This window comes from Malus domestica, chromosome 12, assembly GCF_042453785.1.
Source record: "Malus domestica chromosome 12, GDT2T_hap1".
Classification (NCBI taxonomy): domain Eukaryota; kingdom Viridiplantae; phylum Streptophyta; class Magnoliopsida; order Rosales; family Rosaceae; genus Malus; species Malus domestica.
The window spans coordinates 3,303,874-3,318,875 of record NC_091672.1 but is presented as its reverse complement, the minus strand read 5'-3'; the positions used below and the strand labels follow the sequence as shown (position 1 = coordinate 3,318,875).

General features: G+C 35.9%; 1 protein-coding gene across 1 annotated transcript; it reads right to left on the bottom strand.

Moving 5' to 3' along the window:
- Window positions 1–2,940: 2,940 nt before the first annotated feature.
- LOC103449487 (NAC domain-containing protein 90-like) lies at window positions 2,941–5,126 on the bottom strand. The gene is made up of 3 exons (XM_008388813.4): window positions 4,788–5,126; window positions 4,025–4,365; window positions 2,941–3,549 (listed from the first exon to the last, which is right to left on the bottom strand). Exons 1-3 carry the CDS (start codon window positions 4,951–4,953, stop codon window positions 3,211–3,213), a joined length of 846 nt encoding a protein of 281 aa, XP_008387035.2. The 5' UTR covers window positions 4,954–5,126; the 3' UTR covers window positions 2,941–3,210.
- Window positions 5,127–15,002: the final 9,876 nt, after the last annotated feature.

The window sequence follows — 15,002 nt, the reverse complement described above, 5'->3', positions numbered from 1 at the left end:
GAGTGAGGCTTGGCCCCATAGTCATAATAGTCGACGGTACGTTCACCCCTAGTTGTCTTGATACGAACTTTTATCCCTCTTGTTGTAATAGGCTTCCTGAGAGTAAAAATCCTTCCTCTTACCAAGAGACAGATACGTTTGGTGACTTAGCGAGTAGCTAAATGAGGCAGGAGATGATGCAATAGGTGTCTGAATGGCCAATATCTTCTCACTTGGTTGAACTTGACTTCCATTTCCCACTTGTTGATAGGGGTTAATCATATGGGGGTTCCTTTGGTATGTCCTTACTTCGGTGAAAGCGTGGTTGTAAGCCTGTGCCATCACCTCAGAGTAAGTCTTCCAAGTGTTGGCATTGATTATGTACTTGAAGAAACAATCATGTAAGCCTGCCGTGAAGGCCTTGAGGGCGGTTTTATCATCTGCCTTAACGCAGCGAGAATACTCATGGCTGAAGCGGCCGGCATACTCTCGTAGTGACTCATCCGGCTTCTGGTAAATAGTGTACAAGTCATCTGCGTAATGCAAGCGATCGATCTGGAAGATGTGTTAAGAGACAAACAGTTTCCTCAAATCCTCAAATGAGTCTACTGTCTCAGGTGGAAGACGGCAATACCAATTTAGAGCTCCGCCAGAGAAGGTGAAGGGGAAAAGAAAACATCATTCTTCGTCGGTGTGCATCCGATATGCCATGGTGGACTCAAAGAGGTTAGGGTGTTTAATTGGGTTCTCCCTTCCAGTATAGAGTTATAAACCAAGTTTTTGCTTTGTTTTCGCTTGAAGGGGGCGTCGATGATCCTCCTTGTGAGAGGGCCAGGCCTGGGTTGGTTCCAGTCAGGTATCTCGGCCTGACGTTTGGCCTTCAACTTGTTTACTTCCTCAAGGAGTTGTAAGACAAGAGGGTCCTGAGTTGAGTCATGTACCACTGGAATTTTCTTTCGTAAGTCTTCGTCGCCTCTAAGAAGTAGGAAAGTTTGAGCAAAGGCGTGTGGTTTTTCCTCAGACTCGCCGTACCGACTTCTAGGGCGAGTCTGTCGGAATACCTCAGAGTCTCATGTACCTTCATGTTCCTCTGGGACTTGTCGTTCCTTCCCTAGATTGGCAGCTGGCCTAGGTCATGGGATGAGACTGAGTCTTTCAGATACCCTTGGGTCATTAACCTTCGAACATATGTGGAAGGGATTCTCTCGACGTTACTTTAGAAAGCCTCGGCAGTCACAATAAACGGCTTTTGATCCTTCTAACCCTTCTGCAATGAGATGTCTTCCTCCATTTCTCCTGCTTCGGGTCGAAGCATCTGGGTTGAGAGAAGTCTCATGTTGATCAATGTTTTGATGATTAGCTCGCTCTTCATCAGGGATACCTATGTCGAATGGAGGTGACCCTCCGTGTTGGGAGGCACCCAGATGATGGTTAATGTCCACAGAGGCAACGAGCTCGCGTGTTTGACTACGCCTAGTTTCGTGGAGCGTCTCAAAGAGTTTCTCATACTGCTCCTGGAGGACCTCATTCTTCATTGTTATCTTGTTGTTCTGAGCTTCTAGCTCATCGACTTTAGCTTGAAAAGCAACCATCTTTCCTTCCTTCTTTTGTTGCCTCGCACCAAGTGCAAGAGAGGTGTCATTCTACGTGCTGTGACTTCCTTCGCTCCCCATGTTAGAGAGGGATGCCTAGTCAAAAGAGAGTGTAGGAATGGTGGAAACCACCTTAACAAAGCTAAAGAGAGTGGGAATAAGTGTCGTTCCCACAAACGGCGCCAAGTGTTGATGCACAAAATCAGTGAGGACTTTGGTACAACAGAAAGTGGTAAGTTTGTGACCTTCGCTAGATTGCTCGGGTCACTAGTGTGGATAGGTATGTAAATGGATAGAGACAGATAAGCAAACACAAGATGTTCGTGGTTCACCCAGACTTGCTACGTCCTTGAGTAGAGGAGTTCTCATTAATTGTGAAGGGTTTACACAAGTACATAGGTTCAAGCTCTCCTTTAGTGAGTACAAGTGAATAATTTAGTACAAATGACATTAAGAAATATTGTAAGAGAATGATCTCTATTTATAGAAGAGAGTTTTTAGTTTCATTCTGACATTGACACGTGTCGTGTTGTGATTGGTTTCTGATGTTGACACGTGTCGCGCTGTGATTGGCATCATGGTTGGAGGGAAACTCTTCTTGGTCCTTGACGGTATAACGTTGACCGGTGCTCAGTAGTTTTGGGATTGGTCAAGTATGGTACAAAAAATTAGCATATGATACATGCATTCTATGGCTTGTTATTTGATGCGTGTTTGCACTTAAGTTTACACTACATGAGTATGAATAACGAACTGAGCAGTTGCTGACTAGGATAACCTGTGGTAAACCAAGTTTAGTTGCTAGATTTGTGTTTGCTTAACTAATAAATATGTACTTAGTTGACTGATGAGTTTGACTAGTCAATCTAGCATACATTAATTTATGATCGCAGGATATTCCACCTGATACCATTTTGAAAGAGTTTGACACATTGCTCAATAGACAAAAAAAGTAGTGATTTTTACACTCTCATTTTCTCTTTCTTTGCACTTCGCCTCTTGTTTTTGTCCTTTGAATCTCTTTTAAATTAATCAATTCAAAGGTTAGAAAAAATGGAGGAATGCATGGGAAAAACTAGAAATGCAAAAATGATCGAACCAAAAAAAATTTGAACCAAACTTTTAATTGAAAAATATCAGTTTTGTGCAGTTGATACATAAAGTTAATAGTGAATTACATGTATCAATAAGCCTTCAAATGACAACAATGCTCAAAAATTTAATTACCTACGCATAACAATACAAGTGATAAATTCTAATATCACTTCTGCAAACGTCCAAGGTTATACAGAATAGTAGTCCAAGAAATTAACGTACATACATACATATGAAAGCACAACAGATAAAGAACCCAATTGTTTGTTACAGCTTGTGATCAGGAAATTAACATACATACATATACATGCATAGGTTAAGTTTGTGATCAGGACATGTCTAGTACAATAGCCTTTGAATTTGGCTTTTCGTCCCCAATTCCAGTACAAATTAACTCTACCTTAGAGCGATTAAACCCTACATAAGTACATATGAGTGATTATGATTCCACGCGCACTAGTTTATTTTCTTAGTAGCTAGACATTGTATTTAAGGATTTTGGATAACGGGGTAATACCCCTTAGTCTTTCTTCCTATCCACCCCTTAAAGCAAAAAATTTATCATTTGATCCAAATCCCAAATAGCTTCATTATCAACGGCCATTGGCAAAGTCCCACTTTGTTCTGGTTGAGAGGATTGAGAGCCATGTCCTCCTGAGGATGAACTCTCCGGTGAGCTTGAGTTTGTTCTCCCTTCCATATTCTGAGGGTTCCTATTCGATGTTGTCAAACCCTGATCCAGATGATCTGCAGTCTGAGCAGGAGCTGCTTGAATGTTTAAGTTAGGGTTTCTTGTGATCTCAATCCCTGGAGGTCGCCTGTCAAATGCCCTAAGGCATTTCGATTTCTTGTATACTCGGCATAAGCTGAATTCTTGCCTTAACTGCATGCATACATGCCAACATATATCAACATAATAATTAATATGAATTATGAAGTATTGTTAATTAAATTGGTTTAGATGCTAATCAACAGCACTGAAAACTCAATGCCGTTAGCCATCAAAGAAGTCGCTTAAAAACTGTGCGGCCTTGTGGTACCACTAACATGTTCAGGCCTTGTTGGTGTCGTTCTACAAACTAACTAAATGTCCTCTTGTGTGCCCAATCTAGAACATATACATATATGCTTTTTGAATATATATGGTGCAACTTGCAGCTGATGGACAAAATCATTCACTTGTAATCTCTCGAATATTATACATATACACAAACACATAAACGTCAGACAATAAATGTAGATCTTCGTCAAACTATGTCGTCAGAAAACCTAGATCATTGTGTTGCACATAATTGAATTTGTGAATTAAAAAAAACGATGTTAAGTTTGAGCTAAGAAATTAATTAGTACGTACGTACCGTGGGAGTAGAAGGAGTACTAGGGTTTGATGAGGAGGCGGCCATTGATTGTTGATTATTATCATCTGCATGAATTTCAATGGCTTTGTATTCATTCATCTTCCACTCCGTTTTCTTTCCATGGGGAGCTCTGCCAGTATAGAAAACCATGGTTCTTTTGAGGCCGATGGCACGATAGTGATTGGAATTGGAAGAGTAAACAGTGCTTGGAGATCCTGTTGCTTTCCAATACCCAGTTGTTGTGAGTCGTCTCGGTCTCCCTCCTCGAGCTTCACTTTCTTGTCTTGGGATGAAAAAGAACCACTGCTCCGGATCTCCATGGATCGCCTCTCCGGCAGCCTCTGTTTAATTAGTAACCATAATTAATTAAAGTACATGTAAAGTATATTCCCAACTATAAAATACAATAGTTGAAGCACTGCATATGCATGTATAAATAAATGCTTTCATAAAATTGCATCTTAAGCTTAGCTAGCTTCATATATCACGTTTTTCTTGGTCTATCAATTGTCTCAAAAGAGGGAAAATCTGATTGAGACTTGCATATTGGCCTCATAATTTTAAGTATGCATCATATGGATTTTTCATGTTAAAATTATCAAATGTATATTCAGTACACTAAAACCAACATTTTCCTAGAGTTAAGCAAGCCCGAAGCTAGCATAAATCCAACAATTAAAGAGGGAGGGGAGGGAGGGAGAGGGAGGGAGGGGGAAGGGGGAGGGAGGGAGGGAGAGAGAGAGAGAGAGAGATGTTGAATTACGTGGGAGTTCCCATGGATTAAACTCGTAAATGTAGACAACGGGTATGATTCGATCCACAACTCGGTTCAAGTCCTCACTCCTCCCATCAAGTTTTTTCTGCAGGTAAAACGAAATCAGCTCTTCCTCTGTTGGAGAGAATCTAAATCCAGGTGGTAAATCCTCCATTGTATCTGTCTCTCGATCTCCCTCCCTCTACCCTAACCCTAATAACACTAGCTACTACCAGCTACCCAAATAAATAGGAATAGCTCAAGGCTAGTAGCTAGTTCAAGTTTCTATGTGGTACTAATTTGTTGTTTTTCAGTTACGTAGGTTTCAAACATTAAATATAGAGCAGATGATTATGGAATGGCCTGTGTTAGCCAAATGATCGAGCAAAAAGGAGGCCGAGTGAAAGGAGAAAGGAAAGACAAATTTTTGAGTTGCTTGGAAATTTCCACGCGCTTGTGGACGAAGAAAACCCTTGTCCCTCATCTTGAATTCTTGGAATCAGTCAATAGTCATGTATATGGCATGTTCCTGTGCGACAGTCTCTAGGGTCTTTACACTGCACCGCTGTTATACTATTTGCGTTTATCCTTTTTAATTCTTCTCAAGACGATTAGCATATATTAATCGTTAGACCATTTTTTAAATCGTGTACTCAGATAAGGCATGGAAGAAAGCATCAGAGATAAGGATGTGGAGTAAATTTACATGGTGTCACAACATGATGCTCTCGTACCAGCACAATTTAGTTGATTTGAACCGCTTTGAATTCCGTCTATATATGGGAGAGGGATAGTTTGAACCCAAACTGTAGTGAGTTGAAGAAAAAGAACCTAACCACGAGGCAATAGTATAACTTTTTAGTTATTGGATCAATACAATATTGTATTTTTGGATTTGCATAATGCTTAACATTGCATTTTAAATTATCTGTTTAATTGTACGAGAAAATTACTACATATTAATATAAAGTAATTATAGCAACATTTCAAGAGCCCTCTTGATTGGTTGAGCTGGGAGAGATTTAATTGGTTGGAGAGGGAGGGAAAATCTACACAAATACGGCTAAGTATGAAATTTCCAATGTTCCAACCAATCAGTCGTCTAGGGTAACAGAGTTTTTTTTTATTTTTTATTTTTTTGGTAAACCGTCTATGGTAACAGAGTTTGGCCGAATGATTTTTATTTACATGCATGAATATGATAGTCAACCTATTTACTCGACTAGCATCTCTGACTAATAATTCACATCTTCTCCAGTTTATTTTTTATTTTTTAATTTTAATAATTAAAACAATGATGTCACATTCATTTCGGCATTGCTATCAAGGAAAAAGACATTATTATGAATATATATTGAAGAAAAAAAAGTAAAGATACAATAAGTTAGAGGGGATATGAAGCCAAACCTTAACAAGAAGTAGAAAATTATTACAAAAAAAAAATCAATTAAGAGAACTTCTAAGAGAAATGAAAATTTGGGAGCTCCGAAAGACTATGAGCAAAAGCTGCAATTGGGACATGAATCCCACCAAGATATCCCAACATATGATCAACACACAGTTTGCCAAACAATTTCTCACCTGATTTTCTTAGCGATAAATGTGAGAAAACCCAACATATATGGAAGAGAAGATAGTGCAACAATTTATCCAATCAACCGATAAACGTCAGAGCACCTGAAAAAGAATGGAGAGAGTAGCGAGATGGAAAGTTGAAATGTGAAGGCACAATGTGTAAAGCTGACCATGTGAAGGTTATCAATTATAAGTTTTTCTTTTTTCTTGAATAATCTATCATTGCGTGCTTCAAATTTTACGTAATTAAGTGAAAGGAATACGACTTTTTGTTGTCTTCTAAATTCTAAAGCACAAATTTGAATTTGTTTTCCAAGTGTCATTTTCCATGTTTAATAACGATGTAGTCATGTAAAACACAACATAATTCCCAAAGATCTGACAAAAAATTATATGCCGAGAAAGATTTGTCTCGTCACTACCGATTACTTTATGATAAAAATATTTTCCTCGGCGTAGAATTTTTTATCAAAAAGTGCCTCGGCCTAGACTTCACATTGGTCCTATATCGAGCCATTGACAACCTAGCGAGAAAGGAATCGGCAAAATTCTTATCCGACGAATTTCCTACTTTTACTGCTAACACGTTCCTCGCTAAAGAGGCCATTTGTTGTGTGATCAGTGCAAAGAAGCCAGCGCAATGGCCCCTGGTGGTGCAACAAGCAGCAATTCGACCTGGCCGTGGTGGTCTAGTGGCAGTGGATGGCCTAACTCTTGGGTAAGTCGTGGAAATTACGTACCAAGTTATCTCTTACCATATGTGTGTTTATTTTTCGTTTAACCCTCTAATTCTTATACAAAACAATGATATATATTATCATTTTCGCCTGACCCCTAGCGACCATTTCTGCATTGGAGAGGCCATTTCTTGGTTTGTGCCGGACAAAAGAAAGAAAACAATTAATCCTACATCAACGATGGATCAGTACCGGCTCTGAAGCCTTTACCACTTAATCAACACGAAGTGTAAACTTCTTTATTGATCAACACGTTCGAGGAATAAGACACTCTCTAAACTCAAGCACAAATTTGAACTGAGTTTCTAACCTTCTTATCATGCTCCGTGTTTTACAATACTTTTGAGTTCGCGTTAGTCTTATAAAACAAAAACATCTGCAAATACCAACCACGAACCCTAATTTCTCTAATATGCCATATTACTTTTCCTTTTTCCTTTAAAAAAAATCGAATCTCTCACCTTCTTTTTCCTCCTTTACTCGAAAAAGGAGGAGAACAAAAATAATTTAAAATCACAGGAATACAAAAGTTTTTGGACTGTGATGATCATTTGCTAGCTAGTTCTTTGAAATTTCATTAGCAACTTCCTTGGTTCCTTCATGTGCTTGCACAACGGTCACCTATCATTGCAAGTGAACACAACCATTATAAGAAGATGTCACGTTGAAAAGTTAAAAGAAACATGAAATTGAGTTATTCTTTTCATTGTCAAATTAGTTTTAGAGTGTAACATAAAACAGTGATTGTAACATAACAGGTTAGTTTACGTGTGAAGTTCAACAAGCATATGTGTTTCACTTCATGTTATCCAATATATGTTGTACGGATGTTTGGCATGAACGTTATCACATATAAGGTGGCGTGTGAGAATGTAAAGAATTATCCAAGAAACTTTATAAAAATTAATAAAGGGTTAAATTACTCTCTTTATACACAAATAACTTTTAATGAAATTTCAATTTCCCGATCTGCATGCATTATTTATCATATAAAGTAAAGGAAGTTGCATATGGACTGCTTCGAAAAGCTAGGCCTAGTTGTGCTGATCAATTGCATGACAGTAGTGCCACTGCCTATCAATTCTTAACAAATAAATTGTAATAAATTAATTCGTTAGTTATTTAGGCAACAAAAGCAACGAGGAATTTTTTATTACCAAGAAGCGACAAATATTTTTTACTGATCAATAAGTGCAATATGAGTATATTTTATTCGGTAACATATACGGTATCTTGATTTGAAGGCAATTAAACAAACATAATGAGTAAACTGCTCATTTCAATGAGTGCAATATGAGTATATTTTAGGAACCGGATCCCTTTCGGACCCAAAAAATTTAAGCCTAATGATTAAATGATCCGGACCATTGAAATTTGATTCAACGGTTATAAACAGGAGGTCCCTCTAAAAGTTATAATAATTGTAACATTTAAATCAAATTTCAATGGCCTGGATCATTTGATCCTTGGGCTCAGTTCCATAGGATCCGAAGAGGATCCGGTTCCTATATTTTATTCGGTGACATAAATGGTATCTTGATTTGAAGGCAATTAAACAAACATAATGAGTAAACCGTTCGTTTCAATGAGTGTAACATGAGTACATTTTATTCGGTGACACTAACAGTATAAGGCAAATAAACAAACATAATGAATAAATCGATATTCGGCTACCTCACCGACATTACAAAATCTATCGAAAAGATTCGGGCGCATGCTTAAGATGAAACCAATTGACGCGTGGCCCCCCAAATATTTGATCGAGTCTGAGTTTGAATTTTCAATCGTAAAAGAAGGTTAGAGAGATTGTATAAAAATATGTTCGGTTTATCCTTTCAAAAAAAAAAAAAAATATGTTCGGTTTATGAGAAGGACTAAAGTCAATTAGTCATGATTAAAACTTTAGATTAAAAAAAAATATGTTCGGTTTATGAGAAGGACTACCGTGGCAATCACATACGATTTCACGCGCAATAGATTAAAACTTTAGTGTTTCTTGGAGACCACGCTGAAATGTCTTCAGAACATGGACAAAACTTAACTGTCCAATAGTTCATACATGGCATGGTTTTACTTGTTACTCGGAGTAAATCTTCTTCTGTTTACATTCCAACAAAACATACCAACTAGCTTCTTCCTTGATCCTTTACATTTATTTGTAGATATTATTATTAATCATGTGGTTGTCCTCTTAGGATTATTATGTAATAACTTGCTTAGTCTCCGAGTCTCCAAGTAGCTCTAATATATAATTAAGTTAATGAGAAAGAAAACACACACTAACTTCTCCCAATTTCTTGATAAACATTTTAGGTCCATCATGATCCACCACTAATATCACGGGCATTTTTCCAACTTAACCACCTATTATCAGGTGTTAGATTTATATCACAAAGTGTCTCGATGATATTAGGAGTAAAATCTTTCATGTACTAATTGCACATTACTTTGTTATATACCTAATGTGGAACCCAACATTTTTCATTCCTCTGTGTTTAAACAACCGAACTAACCCTTTTTCCTCCTTTACCAAAAGAGGGAAAGGGAAGAAAAATATTTTCCATGAACCCTTTGTTAGTTTGTTTCTCCAATATTGTCTTTCAGTCATTCAAACAATCGAAATATCATAAAAATGAAAAATTAAGACCACAACAACGCAGAAGCATTTCCAAATTTGACCTCGGAAGAAAATAAAGAAACGCGCATATAGAAATGTTTGGAAGATACGAAGCTTCGAACTGGGAAAAGATACGAAGGGCTGCTTTCCCTAACGATCTGACAAAAGAAACGAAGGGCTGCTTTCCTTACAGTAGCGAGTGGCGCCATCAGGTCCCCACTCCTTCCTCTGCCGACTTTGGGCAACAAGTTTTAGTCATGACATGCAAATACGTGAAGATGTATATTTCTGCCTAATATTACAAATGTGGCTAGCTAGGCAGATTAAGTTTAATATATAACGACCTCACATGAATTGATAAGTGAAGCAATGATAACGAGACATGCCACATAAAGTGGTTTATAATTGTGATTTAAAAAGATGATTTTTTAGTATTTTATATTTATTACACATACGAAATTACGAATAAATAATCTATATGTATTTTAAAGATGTTCTTTAATCATGTTATATCTATGGCAATGCTAATTAACTCGCGACCTTCTATAAAGTAAAAAAGAGAAGGAATTTGGTTTAGCTTGATCAATAAATAATCTCATACTTCAGTATAAATTGATAGATTTTCACTTTCTAGTGTAGGTCAACTGAAACAATTATTCTCTTCAACTAAGGTAATAAAAACAGATTTTCTCTCCAACTAAAGTCAGTATCCCTTTCTAATATTTCTCTTTATTAACATCTTCTTTTTGTTAGGGTCTTTATTTACATCTCCTTAAGAGCATAAAATATTGATTGACTTAACCCTAATTAATATTGAAGTCATTTTCACAATCTTCTTTTCTCTCTCTATCATGTTTTTTTTTTTTGAACAAATGATATTATCTACACTAAAGGGGTGAGGGAGTGAGCTAAACCTCACAATGAGCTATCAATAATGTGGTTCAATGTGTCTGATATACAATGCAATACGTCATTATACAAGTGGAGAAAAATTCTTTTATTCAAGTGTTCATTCACTTGTATAATGATAAATAAATTACATGCCCATGTTCCGATGGCACATTGGAAAGTCTCTCTAAGAGAAGAAACGCGGGATCTGAAGAAAATGCCAATTTTAAATACTCGTGGCCCCATATGATTGCATGTTTAGGCGATAGATACGTAGTTTGGTTTCTGAGAAACAACAGACTCTTTATATTTGCAATTAGTCAATGCATGAGTCACAAAGTAGTCAACAAAAGAAGTCAACAAAAACTTATGATGTCATATATATCTTCTTTCCTTGTCTGCAATTTAAGGCTGCAAAATGCAGATATCAGTTCACGCGCAATGACATATTCGAAGAAGGGAATGAATAGTTCCGAGCCTACCTGATTGATAGTTTGTACCGCACACATCACTTAAATGGGCCCCGGAAAGCAACGAAAGAGCGAATTGTGAAAATAGGAAATTAAAAAATTCAAAGGGATCATATTAGATTAGATTTGTACTGGACATAGACCACGCTCAAATGTCTTGAAAAAGAGAGTTATGTAATTATGCTGTAAATCTGCAAGTTGATTTTGTTTAGCTTCCACACGACTTGATATCGATATGTTTCAATTTTCAATTTTAGATATGTGCTATTTTATGAACTTCTGGAATTCAAGGACAAATACTTAATTTCATTCATTTGTGGAGAAAATTAGCGCATGGATGATGTGTGTGTGTGTAAATTAGATTTATGTTTTATAAACATTATGTTGGTTCATTTTTAATATTAAATTAATTATAATTGTTATTGTTTGGTTGTTAGTGGAAAAGTAAGTTTATTTGTCATTATTCGTGGTTAGTGGGAAATTAAGATGGAATCTTTAGGAAATGAATCCTCTCCGAATCACTTCCACCAAATCCATCCAGTCAACAAATCTTGACCCTTCAAATTTGATCAAACGACTAAACACATGAGGCCCATTTAAAAGTTAATATACATTTAGCTATTTGATCAAATTTCAATGACCTAGATTGGATGATTTGGTGGATTTGGTGGAAGGAATCCGAAGATGATCCCTTTCCGAATCTTTAGCCTTTCAACTTTTGTAACTCTTGTAACATTTTTTCTTTGTTAATTTAATAATAAACATATAATTATTAGCATTTTTCCCATTATCTTTTTATTTATGATCCCACTACCAATTTCCTCACAACTACATTCTTTATTCCTCCATACTTTCTATCTTTTACATATTGGCCAAAGAAGGGTATTCTTGTGGTGGAGCTTTGGACTCTTCTTTATTTGTATCCTGGACGGGGCAAGTCAAGAGATATACTGCTACACCGATTCGTGAACTTTTGTCAAACCGCAGTGGGCTTGAATCTCCTTAAAGAGAGCGAAATACCCGTACCTCAGCCTAATTGTCTACGTGCTTCTTAGATGAATTTGACAAAAATAAATTACTACCTATAAATAAATAATTTCTTTACTAATAGCACGAGGCCATGCATGATTAATTCACTAATTAGTTATATAGTAAAACCTCTCTAAAGTAATACTCTATAATGGAATAATTTTCAAGTCATAAAAAATTTTGGTTTCAACTTGGGACCAATTATGTATTGAAATAAACTCCATAATAAATTATAATTTTTCTTGATCTCATCTTAAGGAAACACACCTCCACATATTTATGATTGTCAGTGAGTACAAAAATATGCAAGAAATAAAATATTTGGCGCTCAAGAAATCGTATTTAGGAACAATATTCTTACGGATAAATAGGTCAAGGAATAATATTTTTAACTACACATTTATTAAGTAATAACATCCCTAAGGGCTCGTTTGGAAATGCTTTTAAAATGACCAAAGCATTTTTGGTGATGTAATAAGCATTTTAAGTACTTTTACAACTCAAAAAATATTTTGTCTAAAAGTGATTTCAGTTGTTTTAAAAATACTTCTGAACGAGCTATAAAGTTATAAAATTAGTTTGATTTCAACTGTATAAAAATTGGTTTGATTTCAACTGTATAACTTAGGGTGGCATTTTTACAGTATCACACAATTTATGATATTATAAGCCTCACTTATTATTATTTATCAGTTTTGAATTATTACATACTCTCCCTTGAGGGACTAATAACCTATTTTATGTGTCAAACGACCCAGTCATCCAAACATGTGAAGAACGCGTTTAGAAATTCAAGTTATGTGAATGCCCTGACGTCAAATATCAACACTCCCAACCCTGGAAAATTCATATAGGACAATGCATGCATGCATGCATTTCTGTTTAAATAGTGCTACATTCACACTTATTTTTAGTTTCTACACGTCTTTATTAATTTTTGTCATTAATCTTCTTCAATTCATTCGATCCGACGATCAAAAATTAAATATATCGATAATACTACGTACACTTCTGTTTTATTTCGAATTTTTTTCTTTTTTTATTTTCAAGACTTGATCATCAGTTATGTCTTTTTGTTCAAAATAAAAAATAAAATAAAATAAACAGACTTGGTGATCAGTTGTTGCAGCTAAAAAAATTGGTCATCGTTTACTTTCTGACTAAATTGATGTGAGGACTGCATCATTAGGAATACGACACGGGAAATGAAAAATTAATCGCACGATTGACCTCTACATAACAGAATGTTGACCTTAATTTAATTCGTTCTATTTTAATTTGTTAATTACTTGGGAAATTTCGAGGACATTCGCCCTTTTCCTTAATCAACTCAAAAATAATATTTCTAATTAGGTTAATTAGTCATATATAATAATTAGTAAAACAAGTGTGGAATTGAACATCTCAGTCAGATAATTTCAAGTCAAACAACTAAGCTATTGTCGGCAGTCTTACATTAAGGGAAAAAATTGGAGAATTGATCAATAATAGATAAAATTTAACACTCAATTTCATAAATGTCATTTTTTATAAATTCTTTCAAATATAGCAGAAAAACCACTTAAATAGACATAAATACCCTTATAATTAAAACCAAATAAACATAAGAGACAACATCTTATTAGATCAGAATTGAGAAACTCCATGTCACCAAGAAGAGAAGAAAAGAAAGACTTAAAAGAGGAGTACAAGAAACAACGCGAGCAAAAATGTCAGGACCGTAGTAGTATTATCGACAAAAATTCTTATGCCAATGAAAATTCAGAGTCCAAAGCTGAGACAAAACAAAAGAGTAAAGGGTCTAGGCTTGGAGGAGTTTGAGTTGCTGTGGACAAAACCAAACCATAGGGAGGTGGTACAGGATACAAGGATGTTCGGGGCTTCCATCTTTCCATTTCAAAACATTGAGTTCCTAGCTCCCCAAATTATTGCCCAACTCAACATCAAAAAGAGGTTGAAATTTGGGGATGATCTGTAAAACACGGACACAGATACGGTGATACGATACGATACGACACGACACGACACGACACGGTGATACAAAAAATCTCTAAAAAGTAGGATACGATACACAATAGATACGGCAATTAAACTTATATAATAATAAACAAAGACAAAAATATAATTTAGAACATATTTTGATAACACAAGATCATTCAAATTCAAGTTCATTTGATTTATTGGAGAAGAAAAGTTGGAAATCTAATTCCCCTAGTACATATAAAAGAAGGATGACAGTTGTATTCATAGTTTCAATTGGAGGTTGCTCTTCATAATTCATATTCACTGATTTCAAATAAAGATTTGTCTCTTATTAATTTTTTCTTTCCAATTTTTTATTTGAACGTGTAAAAGGATTCTAAAAGCATGATACTTGTATCCCAAATGTGGGATACGTGTATCCGTCCAGTCAAAGTGTATCCATTAACCATGATATGTATCCAACAAGTATCTGAGAGTATCCAGCAAGTATCATTTCCGAAAAGTATCGGATACGGGATATGCAACCAAAGTAAAGTATCCGGTCATCATAGGGGATGATAGTTTCTCAAACAAAGATGTAGATGAGATCTATTCAATTGTTTTGGTTTTTCTGTGTAAATGAGTTTTGGATTTTGAGGGCATTTAGGTTTATTCATGTGAATTTTCTGTTATATTTGAAAGATTTTATAAAAAGTGAAATTTATGAAAGTGAGTGTTAAATTTTGGCTATTGTTGGCAGACTTAGAGTAAACAACTAAGCTATTTCACCTGGTATGTACGACATGGCTATGCACCAAACTTGGATCCAAGGTGAGCGTGCGGTGCGGGAGGTGAACATCACGTGAAGGACTGTGTCCTGACCACGGGCAGGAGCAGTAACACTGGGGTGCAGGATAATGAACTCTAACTGCCTCTAAGTATAACC